This window comes from Lissotriton helveticus, chromosome 7 (genome assembly GCF_964261635.1).
Source record: "Lissotriton helveticus chromosome 7, aLisHel1.1, whole genome shotgun sequence".
NCBI lineage: Eukaryota > Metazoa > Chordata > Amphibia > Caudata > Salamandridae > Lissotriton > Lissotriton helveticus.
The window spans coordinates 1,539,931,029-1,539,956,744 of NC_136068.1; the positions used below are offsets into that span (position 1 = coordinate 1,539,931,029).

The following is a 25,716-nucleotide window of genomic DNA, read 5'->3' on the forward strand; positions in this document are numbered from 1 at the left end:
ATTTGCCAAACCAGTGCTGTATGACACACCCTAAACCTCTTTGGAACTATCTCCCTACCTCCACTGTCTGACTCATCCCAAACCTCTCATACTACTTTGGACTCCCAAAAAACCTTTTCGAAACGCTTCCCTACTTTATTCTATTCATCCAACTAATAGGCACACATGTCCAACACTCCCAACAACTATCTATACATTCCCTCTAATAATCCACCTTGGGTTCCAGAGTAGTGTGCTACTCGACGTAGAGCGCTTCAACACCTCATCCGGCGTAGTAGGCGCTATATAAATACAATTACTTTGCGAATCAGATCCACCTTCTTTAACAGGATCTTAATCTGGCAAAGGGTCCCCGAATGTGCTTGCATACCACTGTTACACTCCACTGTAGGGGGAGAGGGGTGCCCATTTCAGGCCTCCTACAACTTCGAATTCTCAATTACTTCCATCTAAATTGCCAGAAAAGATCAGGAAAATGTGAAATCGTATACAATGGCATTATGAATTAGCCTAATGGAGCTTGCGGCAGTAATGTGCATCATCGCCATGCTTTTGCAAAGGCCATTTTAAACAAACACACAAGGAGGAGTCAGTTACCTAGAAATGAGCAACAGAAATTGGGAGCGGAGGCTTACATTTGCCTACACCAGCATGCAAATACATCAATTGAGCTAATAGAAATAGTTGCTCACCAGCTCAATCCTATGTATTGTTTTCTCACATGTGGAAAACAAGCACTTCAAAATCTAAATTGAACCAGCCAAGTTTATAACACCAAACACACAGAAACACTACAAAAAAGGTAGAGCAAAAAATAAGACCAGGTGCATTTAGAATAACACAATTGAACAACATAACATTCCCACTGGTCAAAATCACCATGCAACCATGGGATAACAAACTGCACGACATTGCACCTATGCCCATGGTACGCATCGACCTCACCCACCTACTGAAGCAGGAAGCATAACCAACAACACAAACTACACCAACAACGAGGAAGACGGACATAATATTGGTCCATACGTTTACCCTTTAAGTCAGCATCTACGCCATGGTACACCTCCTCAGAGCTAAAATGAGCAGAAAGGCACGATAAAAAGGTACATGTAAAGGACATAAAACACTGTGAATCTTCATTGGCAGGCTTTGTATAGAAAGGCATTCGGTAACAAAAGACTGCATCAAGAACAAACCACATCAAGAAGGGCATTTGGTTGAGTTTCAATTCTTTTCAGAATGTAAAGTAATTTCAACTACTTTTCTATATAACAAATTGCATATATTTAGACTACACAATGCATTGTTTCCTAGTATAGTGTAGAGGGGTAGATCTTCAAGTCCACTCAAGTACATTTGTATACCGATATGGCCACAATTTCAACAGCGGATTTCTAGCTCTGCACCTCACGCTAGTTCCATTGAATCGTGATCCTGCGCAATGCTCCCCAGCGCCAGCCGTTGCGTGACACCTCTGAGCTCCAAATCCAGACTAATCACTACAAGTGTGGGTGCGCCAGGTAATGAAGTCCAGTAAACTGAAAGTAGTGTAAAAAAATCTTTAATTTCAAATTGCCTTATTTCTCATGTGAGTAAACAACACTCAGCCAACACGTTTCATTCCCTCAAGGAGAACTTCATCAGGGCTTATATAGTCATCAAATGATACCCACAGGTGAACTGTTCACATAGGAATTTTCCATATAGAAGCTTTAGACTCTTGGAATTTTATCTAGTGTATTCCACTGGAAGCCCTTGGAGTTATTGCAGGCATAATAAGGCCAACATAATGCAAACCGTCACGACGTCCGTCCCATCAGCTCCAAAGTTGGATATCATTTGACGACCTTATAAGCCCTGATGAAATTCCCCTTGAGGTAATGAAACACGTTGTCAGAGTGGTGTTGCAACGGAGAACATCCTTTACAACGCAACTGTTACAACGAAGTACCTTTACGACGCAACCATTACAACGCAACTTTTACAACGACTTGCGCTGGGGGGCGCTCTAGGATAGGGAATAGTTTCCAACACCTTCCCTACTATCCACGGGGACTGGAGTTGGAATAGTAAATTAAACTATTCACTATCCAGCACCCCCCAACGCAAGTCGTTGTAAAAGTTGCGTTGAAAAACTTGCGTTGTAAAGGCATGCGTTGTAATAGCATGCGTTGTAACGTCATACATCTGTTTACTCACATGAGAAATAAGGAGATTTGAAATAAAGGATTTTTTTACACTACTCTCAGTCTACTGGACATCATTACCTGGCACACCCCCCACTTGTAGTAATACATTTGTATACCGATTGGCACAGTTTCGTTTTTCCATGACTAAATTGTTGACTTTTCTAGCTTGCTTATATCTCTTATACTATAAAGACAAACATTTTTTTTCAAATGTTCAAAAGTATGTCTAAATCAATTTCTCGGCATTTTGCCTTATAGAATTTTTTTATAATCCACCATCTTTCATTCTGTTTGTTAGATAATCTTCTCGGCGGCAAGTCCGTGCATTTTGTTAGCACGTTTTTGAATTGTATTTTGAAAGTTACCCACCAACTTCAGCACACAAAAAAAAGCATTGTACTGGTTTGTGGCTTCTGCAAAGGGGCGTGAAATGGAGAGGGTGGGAGTCTGTTTCTCCGTTGGTGGGTGGATCGGATTACTGGTGACTTGTACATATTAACTTGATGCCGTACCACTAAATCACCAAATAATAAAATAAATAAAAAACATTATGTTACTTACAATGCTGTAGTCACAGCGTTTAAGGCAAAGCTGTCAGTACAAATAGTTTAGGAAAAACAAGATTGGATGAACTACCTACACCTGACATAGGACAACATGATTCGCTGAACTCACTATCGGAAAAACCCCAAACTTTTTTTCCAACGATTCTGGTTATTACTGAAAATGGAAATCCAACGTATTTTTATTTCCATAACATATAATTGGAAAACAAATTTACCATAGCTAACTTTAGGCAAGTTCTTTAATAAGCAAAGCAGCCATTATCCCTGCGTACGCAAGAAAAGGAGTGCAGTCCATCTTCACACACCTCTCATTGTATAGGTAGTTATTGGGAAAGTCACACTTTAGGAATGCAACGATTTTACACAAGGACATCTATTGGTTATGTGTATATGTTTTTGTGTGTATATCTGTCAAATGTATACAGCTCATAGTGGCAACTACGATTCACAAAGTGCAATCCTTAGTTTTGCCCACCTCAAGGCTTTTTTGGTGTTGGAAGGTGCCCTCTGCTAACCTTTACCCCGAAATAAAAAAGGGAAATTATCTTACGTCTTGGAGCCAGTCAATCTCCGTAGCGTGGGTTAACTCGTCTTGAGATAGCTGAATTCGCTGGCTCTCATCCTCACAACTGAAATACAACACCTTAGTCTTGACATCTGCCGCAAGTGCTGAAAAAAAGGTTCACATATTATTCCTAACGAGAAAATGCCCATATTTAGAATCCAAAGTGTCCTAAGATTGCTCATCTAAGGTTCCCATAGAAAAATGCACAACACAACTAGCCAGAAATATATCAATACATGTTCTCACTCATAATATACCTTATACAGAGACTGCCAGTTTACAGTACCACATTATGGATCAGGCAATGGTATTGTCTGAAGTTAAGGCAATATTTGTGTTGGTATGTTAATGCTCTTTGAACTTGTATTTATGGTTCAATAATGCAAAGCCTTTATTATCAGGGTGAGCGCTCTATGGAAATGTAAGTCCGGACTACACTACTGACAGTGGCTTCAGTATAAAAATGTGTACACCTGTTTGCAAAGTTTAACAATATAAGGCTACGTAGAATACTCGCAGAATACTCTCTGATTAGATTCAAATATTTGCACAAGACTGAAAGCAAGCTTGATGATTCTTTGCTTTCAAAATAAAATGTTCACAAAAAAATGCAACTGTGAAAAACATTTTTTGCTAAACTACTGTGACATTTTAGGTACAGTTTCTTTGAAGTATCCGTTAGTAAAATGTGTTGATGCATGCTAGTATGCCCCAAAAGTATTCATAATGGAAAATCAGCGCTGTTAGACTTGCATCCTTGGTGTGGTTTCCTTAACCTTTTTTTTCCTTCTAACCTCCTGCTATGCTGACTTCATTTTTGCTGGCCTTAGTATTCTGGGCACTTTACCACTGCTAACCAGTGCTGAAGTGCATGTGCTCTTTTACCTAAAGCATGGTAACATCAGTATATCCACAATTGCCATAGTTAAGTAACTTATAAGTCCCTAGTAAAGTGCACTTCACGTGCCCTGGGTCTGCAAATTAAATGCTACTAGTGGGCCTGCAGTACTGAGTGTACCACCCACTCAAGTAGCCTTGTAAGTATTCTTCAGGCCTGTCACTGTGCAGTTGTGAACTGCTATGTCGGCCTGGCAAATTAACCCTCTTGCCAGGCCCAAACCTTTCTTTTTAATACATGTACATCACCCCTAAGGTAGGCCCTTTAATATAGGTGTATTGAAGAATGAGTGGGTGTATAAGTGTCTGAATGGATGATTTAGTAGGTGCGTGACTGATTGTATAAGTGACTGATTAAGCATATCTTACTGAATGCATGGGTTAGTGAGTAAACTGTGTAAATGTCTGTATCAGTCTGTCAGTTGGTGTATAAGCGGCTGCATGGGTTGGTGAGTAGCTACATGACTGTCTCTATGGGTTATTGATTGGTTGTCTGATGGATGCGTGAGTGTCTGTGTGAGTGGGTGGGGGGTGGGTGACTGTGCATTTATGTGTAAGATGGTGATTCACTGGGTGTATGGGTTCAAGAGTGCATCTGTGAAGGGCTGTATGGGTAGGTGAGTGTTTGTATGGGTGTGTTGGTGAGTGAATGGATGTCTCAGTGGTATATGTGTGAGTAACTACATATGTGAAAGGTAGTATTTGTGAGTGTTGGAGTATATAAATGACTATATGTGAGAGCGAGTGATTGTGAGAGTGGCTGTATGGATGAGTGTGTCCTTGTATCAGTGATTGTATAAGAGAGTACGTATGTGTGAGTATTTGTATAAATAGGTGAGGTGGTCTGTGTATAACTGTATAGGTGAGTACATGCGTGTGATTGATTTTTTGCATGACTGAGTAGGTGTGTGAGTAAGACTATGGATGAGTGGCGCCGCCCCGCACCCGCCTCCCAGCTGTTCCTCCCTCCCACTTAGCATTTATGGAGGAGACCACACGGACGCGCAGCGGACGCGCACAGCAGGCATGCCGAAGTCACGCCAAAGGCAAGCCCGCCAGTGCCCATCCACGCCTGGACCGCGCCCAGCGCCAGAACCCTTGGACCTTGTCGGACCCATACCAACCGTCTGAAATACAACACCGCCACCCTCAACACACTCAACACCGGACGAGCGCCCGCCTGCTATCAAGCCACCCCCAGACGCACCCACGGACCCTTCACCTGTCAAGCCTGCAAATTCACCTGCCTCAAACCCCGTCCCCCGCCCGACAAAGCAAACAGCAACCACAACCACCTCAAGTGCATCCTCCTCAACACCCGCTCCGTTCACAAGCACGCCATCGAACTCTGGGACCTCTTCGACTCAACAACACCTGACGTCGCCTTCCTCACGGAAACCTGGATGAACGCCTCCTCAGCCCCCGACATCGCCATAGCCATCCCGGACGGCTACAAAATAACCCGGAAGGACCGCATCAACAAAACAGGAGGAGGGATAGCCATCATCTACAGGAACACCATCAGCATCACGACCAACGCCGAAGACACCATCGCCTCCGCCGAACACCTACATTTCCAGATCCAAACTGACCCCCAGACCACCCTCAGAGGAACACTCATCTATAGCCCCCCGGGCCCACGCACACAATTCAGCGAAACCAACGCCGACGGCATCAGCCCGCACGCCCTAGCCTCACCAGAATACATCCTCCTAGGAGACCTGAACTTTCACCTGGAGAAGACCACCACCACCCTGCTCGACAATCTCGCCAACCTCGGACTCAAGCAACTGGTGGACTCCCCCACCGACCTTGCTGGCCACACCCTCGACGCCATCTTCACCGCCAGTAACCACGTCGCCTTCAACGACTACACTGGACCGACCACAGCTGCATACATTTCACATTCAAGAAGACTACATCTCACCACCACACGCATCGGATCCCCCGCAGATGCTGGAGCAAAGTCACCACTGACCAGCTTACCACGTCACTGAGCCAGAACCCACCTGCTGACACCCACATACCCGAAACCAACGACGCAGCTCTCAACTTCGCACAATGGATCACCAACTGCGCCGACGACCTTGCTCCACTGAAAAACCCCAACAGCAAAACCACCTCCACAAAACCCTCATGGTTCACAGACGCCCTCGAAACCGCAAAGAGAACCGGACGATCACTTGAGAATATATGGCGCCAAGAACGAACGACAGAAAACAGGACAGCCCTCAAAGCCGCCACCCGTGAATACCATCAGCAGATCCAGAACACCAAGAGAATATCGTTCAAAGAGCGACTGGACAACAACATCCACAACAGCAAGGAACTCTTCAGCATCGTCAAAGAGCTCTCCAACCCCAACACCAGCAACGACATCACCCCTTCGCAAGACCTCTGCAACTCCCTCGCCACGTTCTTCCACTGCAAAATTGCAGACATACACAACAGCTTCGGACCCCAAACTCCACTCCAGGACAGCAAACCAACGACCCCCGGCATCACCATCGACTCCTGGACCCCCATCAGCACTGAAGACACTACCCACGTCATGAGCACCATCCACTCCGGCTCCCCGTCCGACCAATGCCCCCACCACATTTTCAACAAAGCCGGCACCACCATCGCACTCCACCTGCGGAACGTCATAAACAGCTCCTTCACGTCAGCGACCTTCCCTGAAAGCTGGAAACACGCAGAGATCAACGCCCTCTTGATGAAACCCTCAGCAGACCCCAAGGACCTCAAGAATTTCAGACCCATCTCGCTCCTCCCCTTCCCGGCTAAAGTCATCGAAAGGACCGTCAACAAACAGCTGACTGCATTCCTCGATGCCAACAACTCGCTCGACCCCTCCCAGTCTGGATTCCGAGCCAACCACAGCACCAAGACTGCCCTCATCGCAACCACAGACGACATCAGAACCCTTATAGACAACGGGAAAACAGCTGCCCTCATCCTCCTGGACCTCTCAGCAGCCTTCGACACCGTATGCCACCGAACTCTAATACACCGCCTAAGCAACACCGAAATCCAAGGAAAGGCCCTGGAATGGATCATCTCGTTCCTCTCCGGAAGAACCCAGAGAGTCCGCCTCCCCCCCTTCCGCTCCACAGCCACGAGATCATCTGCGGCGTCCCTCAAGGATCCTCACTCAGCCCAACACTCTTCAATATCTACATGAGCCCCCTCGCCACCATCGCACGAAATCACAACGTTAACATCATCTCCTACAACACCCAGCTGATACTATCCCTCACCAATGACCCAGCCACCGCCAGAACCAACTTCCAGAAAGGGATGAAAGAAGTAGCAGACTGGATGAAGCACAGCCGTCTCAAGCTCAACTCGGACAAGACGGAAGTCCTCATACTCGGACAATTCCCATCTGCCTGGGACAACTCCTGGTGGCCATTGGCGCTGGGAACCGCACCGACACCCACGGACCATGCATGCAACCTGGGCTTTATCCTGGACTCCTCCCTCACGATGACCAAACAAGTCAAAGCCATCTCAGCCTCATGCTTCAACACCCTGAGAATGCTTCGAAAGATCTTCCGGTGGATCCCTACAGAAACCAGAAGAACAGTCACCCAGGCCCTAGTCATCAGCCAACTGGACTACGGGAACGCCCTATACGCAGGAACCACCGCCAAACTTCAGACGAGGCTCCAGCGCATACAAAACGCCGCCGCTCGACTCATCCTCGACATCCCTCGCCACAACCACATAACCACCTGCCTGAGAAATCTCCACTGGCTCCCCGTCAACAAAAGGATCACGTTCAGAATGCTAACCCACGCACACAAAGCGCTCCACAACATGGGCCCCGACTACCTTAACAGCCGACTCTTGTTCTACACCCCCACCCGCCAGCTCCGCTCCACCAGCCTCGCCCTCGCCATCGTCCCACGAATACGCAGAACCACCTCCGGAGGAAGATCATTCTCCTACCTGGCAGCGAAGACCTGGAACTCCCTGCCTACTCACCTACGACTGACCCATGACCATCTCAGCTTCAACAAGCACCTCGAGACTCTTCAAGCAGTAGCACCCCCCCCCCTGCCCCCCAGCGCCTTGAGACCCTCACGGGTGAGTAGTGCACTTTATAAATGCTTTGATTGATTGTGAGTTTCTGTATAGTGTATAAGTGCATGATAGTGCTGTATTAATGAGTGACTGCATGTATGAGTTACTGTATGGGTGAATGAGTGGATGTGTGTGTAGACCTAGGAATCACAGAGCAGGTATGTACTAACTGCTATTGGTCTGTCTATGGTTTTGATATTGGTAGTCTGTATTTTAGAGTGGGTGTATAAAAGGTTTTATTAGGGTGTGAGGAGGTGCGTCAGATTATCACATGGATGATGTCATCAGTGATGTCATTTGAGATATCAGTGATGTCATCAGTGATGTCACTGACCATGTCATGAATGAAGTAATATGTGACGTCATCAGCAGTGCATTGCGGGGGTGCGAGTTATAGTTAGCTAAACTAACTATAACGGCGGAATTTCTCTGGTTTTGTAAGAGTGAAATGTCCAACTAACTATAACGTCCCTGAAACCTATGGTTTTTTTCAGTGAATTTCTAAGGTTTTTTAACTGCTAATTTCTAACTATAATGTGCCTGAAACCTATGGTTTTTTCAGTGAATTTCAAAGTTTTTTTACATGCTAAGTTCTAACTATAACATACCAGTCGCTTTTTCAGAGTGGTGGAGAAAGGTGAGCGTGGCCTCCAAAACACCTCTTAGCAATCGCACTGTGTGGGATTTACTGCAAGTAACAGGAGGAGAGGTTAGCCCCAACTTCAACCTTGGGGGCCAACTATCCCTTTTATTACTACCAGTAAGTCCCACACAGCAGGATTGCTAACTTCCTATATCAGGCCCCGCCCCCTCCCTGCACCACTGTGCAAACGTGCCCCCTAGCATGTTGTGAGTTGGTAGATTAAGTCCCCTTGAATCCTGAGAGTCCCTGGGGGCCAACTAGCCCACCAGGTACCTCCAAGAAGCGGCACAGACCTGCTTTGCAGAGAGGTGGTCAAAGGCCACGCCCCTTTTTACACCTCTCTGCAAAGCAGCTCATGGGCGCTTACACAGTTTATATATTTTTTTTTTAAATAGAGCCCAGGGGAGGTGGCGGTCCCCGGGGCAGCGTGGGGGGAATGGGACCCCCCACGCATTTTTTTTATCAGCCCCATGGGAGGTGGTGGTGCCTGGGGCATTTGGGGGGAACAAATCCCCCACACAGGTTTTATTAAAAGAAAATAGAGCCGGGAGGTGGCGGTCCCCAGGGCAGCGTGGCGGGATTGGGACCCGCACGCATTTTTTCACAGTCCTGTGGAGGTGGCGGTCCCCGGGGCTGTGTGGGCCCCCACGGGCCCCCGCTATTATTGATTTGGCAATGCCCTCAGGACCTGGCCCACCCGGGGTCCTAATTTAAATGAAGCGCTGGTTCCTGCGCTTCAATTTTATTAAAAAATGTTGGTGGGATTTGCGGCACTAATGCGATTTCGGACGAAATGATAAAAAAATGCTTTTTTTGGCCCTGGGGGCCCTTGTGGGACACCCTGAGCAGGCCTAGGGGGTCAGGGTGTTTCTACCATGCACCCTTTTCTTGTTTCTAAACATTTTTTTCACTGTTTTCTTGTGACTTTGTTCTACCGAGTCACAAGATGGCTGCCAACACTTCCTGGTTTGGAGTGTTGACAACTAATACAAAAAAAGACCTAGACTTAGTAGGCACTCACAGATTTATCCTTTCTTTTGGTACACCATTTATTGTATTATCATTACAGAAACTACTCCCCTTTCTTTAATTCTCGGGGTAGTCGGTGTAGCCTGGATTTGTGCCTCATTTGAAAAATTGCATAGTTCCCAAACAAGTAAAATTCAGTTGTGAGCTAACAAGACAACACACACTCAGGTGTCCAGCTGTGATATAGAAAGATTAGAAAAAAGTGCGTGCGAGCAAGATGGCACCCCACGGGCGCACCACCAACGGGAACCTGGTAGGTACTCACCAGGATTGCCCTGTTCTCATCATTGGCACCATCAAGCTCAAAGAAAAAGAGTGTCCAAAAAAAACAAGGGTTTTGTGAAAATATACAGTGGAGAAAAACCACAAGTTAACCAAAAGTGTCAAACAACATGTAAAACCACAAACCAACACAGATGTGCACTTTTATTCTGTCTCTTGTGTTGGGTGTGGGAGTTAAAAAGGGAGAAAAAGTAGTAAAGGTTACTACCTATCCAACCAGTACTACTTTACTTGCCGACATGTTTCATTGCCAATGAAATTTCTGGCAATTTCTTCAGGGCGTCTTATATTTTAAGGCCACTGCATATGGACAAATTAGTCTTCACAACCTCATTCGGCTCTCATACCAGCCGAGAGGGTCAGGTACCTCGAGTATGCGCCAGGGAGCTGCGTTGCAGAGAGGTGTTCAGAGGCCACGCCCCTTTATACATCTCTCTGCAACGCAGCTCTGTAGCGCTTACTGGAGGTACCTTATGGGATAGTTGGACCCCAGGGACACACAGGACTCAAGGGGACTTAATCTGCCAACTTAAAATGCACCACGGGCGCGTTTGCATAGTGGTGAAGGGAGGGGGCGAGGTCTGAGGTGACATGTGTGCAAACACGCCGTGTGGCGCGTTTAAAGTTGGGGAATTGATTCCCTTTCAATCCTGAAGGCCCCTGAGGGGGCAACTAGCCCACCAGGTACTTCCAGTAAGTGCCACTGCGCTGCAGAGAAGTGGTCCAGGCCACGCCCCTTTTTACAACTCTCTGCAACGTAGCTCTGTGGCGCTTACTGGAGGTACATGGTAGGCTAGTTGGCCCCCAGGATTGAAGGGGATTTTATCCGTCAACTTAAAACACGCCACGGGACGCTTTTGCACAGTGGTGAAGGGAGGGGGCGGGGCCTGAGGTGGCATGTCATTAAGTCAGCAAGGAAACTACAATTGACACTACAAATAGAAGAAGCAGGTAACAGCCCTAAAGAACTTTTTAACATTCTACAAAATTTTATAAAACCCACAGCGTGTGAAAGTTCAGACGACTTTTCACAGGAATTGTGTGATAAAGTCTCGCTGTTCTTTGAGGACAAAATCAACACTATCTATGGAAAGATATTAGCTGCCAACAATATCAGCAAAAGTCAAACTAAAATCGGTCCCACCGCTATTTCTGTTTTAGACAACAAAACCTTCCTGATGCTTTTCCCCCCCATCACTCATACAGAGCTTCTTACTCTCTGTACTCATATCAAAACAGGATCCCCTAATGACCTTGTACCGGCTAAAATGGTCGGCCCTTTGATCCCTTTATTAGGTCCCCAGATTCTGGAAATGGTAAACATTTCCCTCAGAACAGGCCAAGTCCCAGCAGATTGGAAAAAGGCAGTGGTGAACCCAATAAGAAAGAAGGCTTCATCTCCCTGGACAGACCTATCCAACCTGCGTCCCATCTCCCTCCTACCTTACCTAGGCAAGATCACGGAGAAGCACGTGAACACCTATCTCTCGAAACACCTTGAAGCGACGGAAGGCTTGGACCATTCTCAATCTGGGTTCAGGCCTAACCACAGCACAGAATCAGCACTTCAGACAGTGACCAATAACATCAAAATGGCACTGGATGATGGTTGCTCTATGGTTCTGGTGCTGTTGGACCTTTCCGCCGCTTTTGATACGGTGTCTCACAAGGTGCTTCTCCATCGCCTGAAGGAGGTAGGAATAGAGGGAGAGGCTTTGGCATGGTTGGAGAGTTTTCTGTCCGGGCGTTCCCAAGAGGTTAGGCTGGGCTCCCACAAGTCCACCTATCGGGAGCTCAATAAGGGGGTGCCACAGGGCTCCTGTTTGAGCCCGACACTCTTCAACATATATGTGGCCCCCCCTTGCCAACCTAGCAAGATCTTTCGGGTTCACCCCTGTATCCTACGCTGACGACACCCAACTTCTTTTTCCCTTCAAAACTCTCACACCTGCAATAAAAAGATCTTTTGCAGAGGGGATGAGAGCCATTGCAGACTGGATGTCATCGAATTGTCTGCAGTGCAATGTCGGGAAAACAGAGGTTGTGTTGTTCGGCCAAGCAACAACACACTGGTCCTCTGACTGGTGGCCTCTGGAACTTGGCCCTGTTCCTACCCCCAAGACTAAGGTCAAGAACCTGGGAGTTTTGTTTGACCAACAACTCATTTTTAAGGACCATGTTAATCAAGTAGCCGGCACCTGCTTCCGGGCTATAGGGATGCTCAGACGTGTCTTTCCCTATCTCCCGGATCACCACAGGAAAACTCTGGTGCAGGCTCTTGTTATTAGTAGGATCGACTACTGCAACGGATTGCTCCAAGGAGCTAATGAAGAGCAAATCAAGAAATTGCAGGTCATTCAAAATACAGCCGCAAGGATTATCATGAATGCTCCTCCTAGGACTCCATCATGTCCCCTATTGTCTCAGCTTCACTGGCTTCCTGTGAAGAAGCGTGTTCATTTTAAGACTCTGTGCACCATACACAAGAGTCTAATGGGGATGGGCCCTAAGTATTTCATAGATATTTTTAAGCCTTACACCCCAGGACGCTCCTTGCGTTCTAGCGACCAACTATTACTTAAAGTACCTAGAATTAAGAAAGCCAGGCAAGGTGGACGTGCACTGGCCCACACCGGACCTGTTTTATGGAACTCATTGCCGCTCGGACTGAGGTCAATCACCAATCACATGATGTTTAGGAAAAACCTCAAGACCCATCTGTTTCCCTGCTACTAACTGCCCTCCCATCCTTGGACACAGTCTCTTACTCTCTCTATACCTGCAGTTATAGCGCAGAGATACCCCTTCGGGGGTCTAGTCTGGCGCTCTATAAGCATATAAAATATAAAATAAAATAAAATAAATGTGCAAAACGCACTGTGGCACGTTTAAAGTTGGGGTATTAATTCCCTTTCAATCCTGAGGGCCCCTGGGGGCCAACGAGCCCACCAGGTGCTTCTAGTAAGCGCCACTGTGCTGAATTGCAGAGAGGTGGTCCAGGCCACGCCCCTTTTTACAACTCTCTGCAACGTAGCTCAGTGGCGCTTACTGGAGGTACCTGGTGGGCTAGTTGGACCCCAGCAACCGGGCCGTGGCTTCGGGCGCTGTAGGTCTTCTAGAGGGGAGTCGCCAGGGAGAAAATGACCCAGGCGTGAAGATTTCCCCCTACCACGCGCCCATGGGGCTCTATTCTTGAGTTTCACGAAAACTCCGACTCTCACACTTTGGGGAGGACGCACGAGGAAGTACCAGTGCCCTGACTGCATACAAGTTTGTATGTTTGTTGTCTCACTGTAGTTGGTTTTGGCCCCTTAGAGTGCACCAGCCACCAAGTGAGGCCTTTTCTTTCTTTTTTGGTCCTAATGAATGCTGAGCTTACTAGCAGCTCGTTATAGCAGAAACATGTCATGTCGACCTATGTTGGATTTTTATGTATAGGACTTCTTGGTTTAAATTAACACAACCAAATGTATGTCCGCTATCACTAATGTTTTTAACAGAGTTAGAACTACCCCTTTATTAAAATAATTTTCTGATTAAGGGAGTAGTCCACTCTTTTTATTAGTCACTTTTTCTATCACTCGTGGTTACTAAATCATGTTTTCCATAAGAACCCAATGAAGACAACTGGCATCCGACTTTCAGTTGGTGCCTGAGGGTTTTTCTTTATCACCTTAATAATGCACAATTTACCGCTTCCCTGTTTCTATTTAGCTTTCTCACTTTGGTGGTAGCTATTGCTCTACTGCTTTCGCTTTGTATTGGAGTATTTATTGTCACTCTTTTGTTGGTTTGAACGGACCCCAGCAACCCTCAGGATTCAAGGGGACTTAATCCCCCAACTTAAAATGCGCCACTGGGCGCATTTGCACAGTGCTGAAGGGAGGGGGGGGAGGCGTGAGGTGACATGTGTGAAAACACGCCCTGTGGTGCTTTTTAAGTTGGGGAATTAATTCCCCCTCAATCCTGAGGGTCCGTTGGGGCCAACATCCCCACCAGGTACCTCCAGGAAGTGCCAATGCGCTGCGTTGCAGAGAGGTGGTCCAGGACACGCCCCTTTTTACACCTCTATACAACGTAACTCTGTGGCACTTACTGGAGGTACCTGGTAGGCTAGTTGGCCCCCAGGGGCCCTCAGGATTGAAGGGGACTTCATCCCTCAACTTAAAACGGCCACAGGGTGTGTTTGCACACATGTCACCTCAGCCCCCCCCCTCTTCACCACTGTGCAAACGCGTCCCATATCACGTTTTAAGAGGTAGTTTCAATACCTCTGCCCTATTATGTACTAGGGCCTTAAAGAGGAGGTCATGCTAATCACAGGGGTACCCCTGCACATAGTGTTCCCTAGTGTATGTAGGTGTTTTCACTGTATTCTAAGTGTCTTTTAACATAGCACTGGCCCTAGGCCTGGTTAGTCAGACTCAGTTACCACCAGTACCCGTCTGAAAAAGTTGTGGGCACAGGATGATTTTGCAACAAGGCTTCTTTCTGCTCCTCTGTTGGTTCTTTTTGCACATGTCTTGCTTCTTCCTGCACTTGTCTTCGTCTTTGTGGACTTCTGTTGCTTCTTTCTGCATTTCTTTTGCTTCTTTCTGTGCGTTTTTTTCTTCTTTCTTCACATGTCCTACCTCTGTAAGCATAGTTAGAAACTAGCATTTGAAAACCCTTTCAAATTCACTGAAAAAACCATAGGTTTCAGGCACTTTATAGTTAGAAATAGCATGTAAAAAACCTTAGAAATTCTATGAAAAAACCATAGGTTTCAGGGGCGTTCTAGTTAGATGGACATTTCACTCGTACAAAACCATAGAAATTACCCCGTTATAGTTAGTTCAGCTAACAATAACTCGCACCCCCGCAATGCACTGCTAATGAAGTCACATATTACATTACTCGTGACATGGTCAGTGACATCACTGATGACATCTCAAATGACATCACTGATGACATCATCCATGTGATAATCTGGTGCATCTTGTCACACCCTAATATAACCTTTGATATACCCACTCTAAATTACAGACCATTTTCAAAACCATAGACACTCAAACCCCAATAACTACATACACACTCACTGATTCTTAGGTTTACACACACATCCTTTCACTCACCCATACAGTCACTCATACTTATGGTCACTCAGTACAGGACTATCATAATCACTCAAACACCTATATAGACACTCACACACCACCACTCATCCATAGAGCTACTCGCACACCTAGTCAGTCATACAAATAATTAATCACACTGCCATTAACTCACCTATAGTTATACACACACACCAGCTCAATTACTCATACATATACTAGCACATTCTAAAGCTCTTATACAATCACTTGATACAATCACACACTCATCCATACAGCAACTCTCACAATCAGACACTCACTTATAGCCATTTATGTACTCCAACACACATTTATGCTGATTTTCACATATGTAGTTACTCACACAGGTACGACTGAAATATATATACACTCACTAACACACTCCCCCACAGATGCACTCTTGAAACCATGCACCCAGTGAATCACCCACTAACATATCTTGTGAGTTGCAGCCTCCCTGTGTCTCAGATTGCAGTGAGCAGAGTCCAGGAAGTGGTAAGGAGGCAGACTAGTGCTGTCTCGTCCCCCAAAACAAAAGTTTTAAAAAAACGATTTTCCCTTTCTGTGATTTCTGTCTTTGCCTGTGGTTATTACAGTTTAAAAATTGTAGTTTTAACCTGCCTGTGATTGGATATTTTATCACCTGTTTTGTGTTTTAAACTTGTGTTTTTGCCAGCCCATGATTGCTTCCATTTAACGTGTTGAAATCTGGGATTTGCAGTCCAAACTTTGTAGTTTTTCCCACTCTTTGCTGATGACTTTCAGTTTTCCCTCCAAATTTCTCCTTTGCTCTGTGCTAAGTCCTGTATGTTAAAACAGTGTACCCCAAGCCACCATTTTATGTTCACAAGCCAGTGAAACCAGCCCCCCTGCCTCCCCCCAGCAACAGGGATATTCTACATCAGAGGGTGCTTCTGTGAGCTGTTTAAACTATGTTTACTAGGGACTGTGCACTTCGTTTTTTGGCCAGTAGAGGGATTCAACTTTTATTCAAACAGTATTGTTAGATTTCAAGTTAGTGAGGCCTTTACCTGCAGAAGTCCAAAGTGTGGATTGAGCCTGTCTCCTAGGAGATTCTGAACAGGAAAAGCAGCATTCAACTCCCTGGCCAGCAAACCTTGTCTGAGGTCACTGGGACCTTATATGGTCTGATATTGTTTGGTACATGTGTACACTGATTGATGGTTGTATCTGATGTTTCTATTGGATTAGGGTTAGTGTCCTCATTGGGTGGGTATTTGAGTGTTATGATTGGTTTCTGGGTCTGTGATTCAATCAATGTAGGGTTGGGACTAGGGTTAGGTTTATGATTTCTATTGGAAGTAGGGACAAGGGCTTCCTGTGCCATTGGTTGCTTGGACTTGGGGTGGGACTACTGGTAGGGCTAGGGCCTATATTGTACATAGAGAATTTGAACTGATTGGGTGCTTGGACTAGGGCTATGATTGGCTGTAAGGTCCTGGTCTCCTATTGATTTTAGGGATAGTGTTGTGATTGAATAGTGTTAGGGCTAGAGTTCCCATTGGCTGAAGGGGTCACCTGATTACTAGGGCTATAAAAGACCAGGCTTAGGGCGTCTCAACCCGGGCATCGTGGACAAGGGCGGAGAGGACAAGGGCAGTTGCCTGTTTGAGCCTGTTCGAGACTGACTAGGGCCAGAAATGCTCCCCAATATACATACCTCCATTATGCATCTATATACTTTCAATGTACTTCTGAATCTATATATTTATCACTTTCTTCTAATTTAGCATTTCCAATGTACTTCCCTATTTCTCAGCCTATACTCCACTCAATATGTCCTCTACAACCACTCTCTCATTTAACCCCAAACCACTACTATGATCCCCAAAATAACCCTTTCTAGACTCTCTCCTACTCTACCCCTCCTTGCATCATCTTACACCTCTTTTACTATACCGATCCCCCAAAACAAACCTTTCTAAACTCTTCCCTCTTTTCTACCCCTCCCCAACCCTTCTCAATCCAAATAACTCACTAACATATCCACCACTAAAATTACTTTCATGCTTCACCATACTAATTCAACACTAATCCTGATGGGTTCCAGAGTAGCGTGCTACTTGCGCTTCAAAACCCCATCAGGGGTAGCAAGTGCTATATAAATACAAACCTAATTCCCTTCACTAGCCTGCCACCTACCCTTCTCTACCCAAATAACTGAATAACATATCCAATACTCAAATTACTTCAGATTTTACTATGCTAATTTCCAACACTAATCCTTTATGAGTTCCGGAGTGGCGTGCTTCTCGCCAGCAAAAGTGCTTCAACATCCATCAGGGGTAACAAGTGCTATATGAATGCAAACCTCCCTTCCCCTTTTATCCCTCCGCTATCCTTCTCACTCCAAATAACTGACTAATATCCACCACTGAAATTACTTTCATATTTCACCATATTAATTCACCACTAATCCTTTATGTGATTCCTGAATAGCATGTTTCAACACCCCATCAGGGGTAACAAGCGCTATATAAATACAAACCTTTTTTTCCTCCTCTACCCTTCTGCTACCATTCCAAATCCAAAAAAATGACTAACCTATTCCCCACTTAAATTGTACTTGCATTTTTCACTATACTAATTCAACACTAATCCTCTATGGGTCCCGGAGTAGCGTGCTACCCGCCGAAAAAGAGCTTTGATGCCTCATCAGGGTTAGTAAGCGCTATATAAATGCAATTAAAATACAATACCCACACAAACACTCGGGCACCCATACAGATACTCAGACAACCAATCAATAACCCATATAGACACTCATGCAGCAATTGGCAAACCCATGGAGCCGCTTACACACCAACAGACTGATACAGACATTCACACAGTTTAGTCACTAACCCATGCATTCAGTAAGATACGTTTAATCACTCACTTTAAGAGTCAGTCACGCACCTACTAAATCATCCATTCGGACACTTATACACCCACTCATTCTTCAAAACACCTTTCCCTATATATATTAAACATATTTAAACTTTACAGAAACACAGTCACTGGATGATGTCATCAGTGATGTCATTTGATATGCCATCAGTGATGTCACTGACCATGTCATGAGTGATGTAATATGTGGTGTCATCAGCAGTGCATTGCGGTGGCGCGAGTTATAGTTAGCTGAACTAAGTATAACGGGGGAATTTCTATGGATTTGGACGAGTGAAATGTCCATCTAACTATAACGCCCCTGAAACCTATCTTTAGTTTTTTTTAAATGCTCATTTCTAACTATAACGTGCCTGAAACCTATGGTTTTTTCAGTGAATGAATGAATGAATATATATATATATATATATATATATATATATATATATATATATATATATATATATATATATATATATATATATATATATATATTACCTACTGGCGGTCGCCAGTAGGCATATATAGTTAGGATTTTTTTCCTATGGGATTTTTGAAAATTCTATGTCGAATAACTTTGGCGTTTGAGGACGGAATTGGCTGAAATGTTCAGGAAAATGGAACATTTTGTTTCTGAGCAGCCCCTGAAAATTTGGGGGGGTTTCGTCAAGGGGGGGCCGAGAAAAAAGGGGGGTCCCAAAACGCGTTTTTCCCATGCAATTTTCCATAGGGCGGTTGGACTCACTTTTAGCTCGAACGGCTGAATGGATTTCCACGAAACTTGGCAAAATTGTAGAAATTGTTTGCCCGATGTGCCTTTGCTAGGTCTCAATATATGTGCTCCAGTGGATTTTGATTAACGTTCAAAAAAATATATATATCTGTAACAGCGCTCCGGTTAGCGCCCCGGTTCGCGTACCTGGCGCTTAACAGAACTTCGCGAAGCGAAGCTGATTGGCTCTCCAGTGTCTGTCAACATTCTAAACAGTCCGGAGCGGCCGCCATCTTGTCTCTCGGTAGGATCGAGAGACAAGAGGTGAAGAAAAACGAAGGGGGAAATTAATGAAAGGGGGTAAGGTAGACCCCTCCTGACCCCTAGGATTGATGAGGGGGCTATTAAAGGGTCCCGCGGGGCAAAAAATAAAAAAATTTAAAAATTCCGTTTTTTCGCGGTAGAGGCGCTACCCGGTACGCGAACCGGGTAGCTAACCGGTAGCGTAACGGGAGTCCGCCATCTTGTGTTTCGGTCGAATTTAATCACAAGATGGAGGAAAAACAATGTGGGAAATGGGTATAAGGGGGCACGGGAGACGTATCCTGACCCCCTAGGTTTTCTGAGGGTGGCTGAGGAGGCCCATATGTGCGAGAAAAAAAACCACATTTTTTTCAAATTTTTGCGCGGTTAGCGTCCGGTGCGCGAACCGGGTAGCGCTCCGGAAAGCGTAAATCGTGAAAATTAGTTAAAAAAAAGTTACATTTAAAATTTGTTTAGAGTGATCATAGTTAGGGTAGCTCTGAGAAGAGCTTTTGGGTCTGTGGTAGATTTAGGTACTTATAAGTAGGTACCAATACATAGTCTTGAATTCAGGATGAAAACTCTGTTCCCCTCATCTGAGAAGTGAACTCCATCTCCTCTGTAGATATCTTGCATGTAGTAACGCAAGTTATTGTTGTAGATGGAGCCCATTCCATGGTCTCTCATGTAAGCTGAAACAGACTTATTTACATGCTTCCTCGATTTCTCAATTTGTGGACAAAATTGGTTGGACCACCTCCATTTCTGTCTTTGGCATATATTTGAATATACCAAGGCAGTTTGAGGAAAAAGTGCCATCAATTGCTCAAAGGTGTCCTTTAAAAGCATTTCCAGACCTACCCCAGTCAAAGTGCCCAAGTCATTTCCTCCACAGTGCACAATTAACAGGTCAGGTTTTGGCAAATGCAAAAAGGTTTTCACCAATGGTATCAATTGGTGACATCTTAATCCTCTGTGGCCAATCCAGTTGATTTCCACATTTTGTAAATTGAGGTTGTGTAAATTTCTGTTATCAGCATACCTTTGAGCCCAGTGGATGTAACTATGTCCAACAATCCAGACAGAAAACATGGTGAGAGGAGGTTCTGCTGCAGTCAGATGAAGTGTGGGAATGAAATGGCAGTTGAAACAGTAGGAGTTTGTAATGAAAAAAACTGTGGAGTTTCTGTGCTAATGATTCAGTAGCAGTGATTGGTGGATTTTGATTGCTGAAAACAGAAAGTTAGGGTGCATGGATGAGTTCTTTGAAAGATGTAATTTGAGTGGTCAAGAAAAAATCATTTTATGAAAGATTGCACTGGATACGCAGGTGTACTGAGAGTTCAGAGTTCAATTGAAACATTGTTGTGTGAACTTGTAAACATGAGAGATCTTTTAGGAGGTGGTTGCTATGGAAAAAAGGCAGAAAGGGCAGAGGGGGGAAGGGTGTTGATTTGAAAAAAGTGAGGGAAGAGTTTTGATTGGGTGACATGAGAGATATGTGTGATGAATTACAGCATTTCTGTGCCTTTGTTGGTTGCAGCCTCTGGAGTGCATACCCTTTGCTCTGCTAAAGAAAAATTGGTGTGTGTCTGAGACTGTTTTGAAACTCAAAAAGTATTTGCTAAGGTGAGAAAAGATTCATTTAATTTAGATAGAGAATAGTATGCTTTAGGGAGAAAATTATGAAGAAAGTTGTGTATTTAAAATGTTGCTTTGTGTCAAGTGTTTTACAAATAGATTTTGTTTCTTTGAGTTTCATAGCCATGTTAAAAGGGACGCAAAAGTGGTGCAAGGGCCTTAAAAATACATTTTGATGTGTGTTAGGGCATTTTAAGTCACTTCACCAAGAATCTGGGTGAATAATTTGGTTACTTGATGTGTTTAAGAACGTTTCTTGAAATCATTTAGGTTAATTGATATGTACTGATAGAGTTTCATAGTCAGCATGGGCCATATTTACAAGGCATTTGAGCCACGTTCACGTTATTTTCCCCATGTTAAAAGTGACTTTAAAGGTGGTGCAAGGTCCTTGTAAATACGCCCTCATGAGTGCTTTGCAAATTTAAGTCATTTCCCCGTGGTGCAAGGTCCTTGTAAATACGCCCCCATGTGTGCTTGCCAAATTTAAGTACTGACAGGGTGTGCTTGTACATAGGAGCTGTGTTGTGTTTTCAAATTATGACCAGAAAATCGTTTTTTTTTAAAAAAAAAAAATGCTTTTTACATTTATGAGAAGGTCAAAATGGTGTCTGCTTCTTTAAATAAATATTTCACTTTCCACCATGAATATGGGAGAATAATTTCCTTGTTTTCGGTTTAAAAACACGTTTCTTGAAGTCATTAAGGTTTCACAATATGTTCTGCAAGAGTTTCATAGTCAACATGGGGGCAAATTTATAAATCTTATGAGCCACATTCACGTCATTTTCCCCATGTTAAAAGTGACTTTAAAGGTGGTGCAAGGTCCTTGTAAATACGCCCTCTTGAGTGCTTTGCAAATTTAAGTCATTTGCCCGTGGTGCAAGGTCCTTGTAAATACGCCCCCATGTGTGCTTGGCAAATTTAAGTACTGACAGGGTGTGTTTGTACATAGGAGCTGTGGTGTGTTTTCAAATTATGATCAGAAAATCGTTTTTAAAAAAAAAGAAATCCTTTTTACATTTATGAGAAGGACAAAAAGGTGTCTGCTTCTTTAAATGAATATTTCACTTCCCACCATGAATATGGGAAAATAATTTGCTTGTTTGTCGGTTTAAAAACTCGTTTCTTGAAGTTATTTAGGCTTCACAATATGTTCTGCAAGAGTTTCATAGTCAACATGGGGGCAAATTTACAAAGCTTATGAGCTACATTCACGTCATTTTCCCCATGTTAAAAGTGACTTTAAAGGTGGTGCAAGGTCCTTGTAAATAAGCCCTCATGAGTGCTTGGTAAATTTAAGTCATTTCTCCGTGGTGCAAGGCTCTTGTAAATACGCCCGCATGTGTGCTTGGCAAATTTAAGTACTGACAGGGTGTACTTGTACATAGGAGTTGTGCTGTGTTTTCAAATTATGACATGAAAATGGTTCATAAAGAAAAGGAATGCTTTTTACATTTATGACAATGACAAAAAGGTGTCTGCTTCTTTAAATAAATATATCACTTCTCACCATCAATCTGGGAGAATAATTTCCTTGTTTGTCGGTTACAAAATCGTTACTTTAAGACATTTAGGTTTCACAATATGTACTGCTCGAGTTTCATAGTCACTATGATGATAATGATATACATTTAGAACTGTGTAGGAGGCATGGAGAAACTGAGGCTTCTGTAAGTGTCAAGGGAGGTTAGTAATGTACATTGCTCTGTTGCATACAGTCCTCATCTTCTGCGTACTCTTGGATATGCTAGACTACATCTGCACAATGAGATACCTAAGCTGAGGAAATACAGGTGATGTGATTGTGAAATGAGCAAAAATATTTGCAAGTTTTTCAATTATATCACCTGTGTTTCCTAACATTACGAATCACATTGTGCAGATGAGGTTTAGGCCTATCCAGGGAGACAGAGGAGGTCTGGCCTTTGTTCAAGAGTGCAGTGGACATGACTCACTTCGTTGGTAGGCCTGCACATGTATTTCAAGAGTGCAGTGGACATGACTCACTTCGTTGGTAGGCCTGCACATGTATTATCTCCTCTGTACTCTTCAACAAGCCTAAATTTCATCTGCAACCCTGAGTAGGCCTCACCTCAAACAAACCTCTGGATAGGCCACACCTTATCAGCATCCTGAATCAATCATTTAAAATGTTAGGGGCAGATTTATGATGGCCGTGCGCCTCTTTTGCGCCGCTGTTGCGTCACTTTTGTGACGCAGCAGCGATGCAAAAGATGCACTATGTTGCAAGATAGGCCTCACTTCATCTGCAACAAGATACCGTCAGTTTAAAATGTATACATTTAGGACTGTGTAGGGGGCATGGAGAAGCTGAGGCTTCTGTAAGTGTCAAAGTTGTTGCATACAGTGCTCACCTTCTGCGTACTCTTTGATATGCTTGACTACATCTGCACAATGAGATACCTAAGCAAAGGAAACACAGGTGATGTGATTGTGAAATGAGCAAAAACATTTGCACGTTTTTCAATTACATCACCTGTGTTTCCTAACATTACGAATCACATTGTGCAGATGAGGTTTAGGCCTGTCCAGGGAGACAGAGGAGGTCTGGCCTTTGTTCAAGAGTGCGGTGGACATGACTCACTTTATTGGTAGGCCTGCACATGTATTATCTCCTCTGTACTCTTCAACAAGCCTAAATTTCATCTGCAACCCTGAGTAGGCCTCACCTCAAACAAACCTCTGGATAGGCCACACCTTATCGGCATCCTGAACCAATCATTTAAAATGTTAGGGGCAGATTTATGATGGCCGTGCGCCTCTTTTGCGCCGCCGTTGCGTCACTTTTGTGACGCGGCGCAAAAGATGCGCTATGTTGCGACATATTTACAACTTGATGCATCTAGGCAGATGTGTCACGCTGAAAAGTCATGCGCCACATGAAACCTGCGTCAGGTTTCATGTGGGCGTTTTGTTGCAGGGTGGGCGTTCACTTGCATGAAAGCCCTGTAAAACTAACACAGTGAAATTTACAAGATTTCACTGAGTCAGCTTTATAGCATTGCTGAATCAAATCCTTACGCCTGTTAGAAACAGGCATAAGGAGTGACGCACCATGCAATGTGTGGCTTGCCCCTGTGCATTGCAGGAGTCATGTCGCGCTTGCGACGTGATTCCTGCAATGCGCCGCTTTTGCGGCACAGATGCGTGACGCATCTGTGCTGTTTTTGCCCCATGGTGCTCCGCATTGTAAATGCGGCACACCATGGGTGGCAGAGCAGCGGCGCACGTTAACTGGTGCATCTCTGGGGATGCGCGAGTTAACATAAATCTGCCCCTTTACATTTAAGTATGAGCAGGGGACACAGAGTCGGTGAGGCTTATCCAAGGTTAAGAAGAGATGAGTCCTGTTCACTGAAAACTTGGACATAGGCCTCACCTCCTCAGCATCGCTGGACATGGCTAAATAATATCTGCAAAATGTTACTCTTGTTAAACAATTTTACTATTATAGTCTCTGAGATTTGTCTCTTACTCTGCAACATCTCATTGTTGTTCTCTTTCTTTAAAGATAACGACAACATCAACCATGAGTGATAATGAGCAATCTGTTGATCTCGATCTTATCATTGAACTTGTCATTGAAACGTCAGTGGAAGTAGATCCCTTGGATGATTTATATCTTGTGGATGATGAAGAATATGATGAGGATGCTGATTTGTCAGAATTGTATGACATAGGGTGGGCAGCTGACCTGCTCGAGCCTATTACACTATAAAGACTTTTAAAAATAAATTTAAGTTACTGGAAATGAAAAGTAACCATGTTAACCGTTTTATTTAAAATTAAATACAACTTCAAAAACAGCTAGTGTGAAGTGTCTTTAATAAAATAGTGAAATATGCTAATAAAATTAGTTCAGATTCACATATAAAAGAGCACAGGTCAAATGTAGAAGCATTCCATTTCTTTGCTACTATTTGTGAGTTTTAAATTTGTCAATGCACTAAAAATTATTGTATGTAGAATTGACAACTAGTCTGTTAATTTTTTGACGACTGTTATTGATTTACTGTTTGGTAATAGTGGTTAATAACATTTTTTATTATATTTTACCACAGATTCAACTGCAGATCATTTCAAAATTAAAACATGCCTTCGAGGCAAAGGAGGAGAAAGGCTACAAAACGTCAAACACAGCAGCTTACTACATGCTTGCAGCAGTCCTCTACAATAAAAACTCGTCAAGTCAGCAAAAAAGCTCCGGGTAAGACAACAAAATCTTTCCTAAGAAACATTTCCAGAAAAAAAAGTATCACTACAGAACAGGTTTTAGTCCAGAAGAAGAGAGTCAATTTAAACAGGAAGGAAAGGCCCCTTAATAAAGTTAGTGGTAGAGCAGGAGAAAACTCTGTGAGTGACGGTAGAAGGCACAATCAATTTAGGGACATTCGTACACGAATGTTCCGCAACAGGATAATTGTAAATTTGATGAAAAATGTAAAGAAAGGTCAACAGAAACTGGCTTTTTATAAGAATAAGAAAAAAGTTGAGAAAATTATTGATCAGGCTTTGGAAATGAAGCGAAAGTTATTTATTTTGGTAATCAATAGAATTAGGAAACTAAACGAGGCAATTTATGAATTCAAAACAAATAGTAGATGGAAGAGAATAGTTAATCGTACAAATTTTTGGAAAGTATTTTCAGGAGAATGGATGCATAGTTCAAGTTGTGAGGCATTTTTCAATGAGGAGAGTTACTTCCAGGACAATGATTTGGTGCATGCAGTTGACACCAGTGGTCGAGCATATGAGGTGAAAGACGGTTGTCCA

The 25,716-nt window shown here is 44.0% G+C and overlaps 1 protein-coding gene across 1 annotated transcript in view; it reads right to left on the reverse strand.

Annotated features, from left to right (window-relative positions):
- Nucleotides 1-25,716, reverse strand: part of LOC144767527 (uncharacterized) — a 279,414-nt gene that overhangs the window by 83,269 nt on the left and 170,429 nt on the right. The window contains exon 2 of the mRNA XM_078650951.1: nucleotides 3,306-3,424. Within this exon, the coding sequence (XP_078507077.1) occupies nucleotides 3,306-3,424 (119 nt within the window). The remainder of the gene's footprint in view (nucleotides 1-3,305; nucleotides 3,425-25,716) is intronic.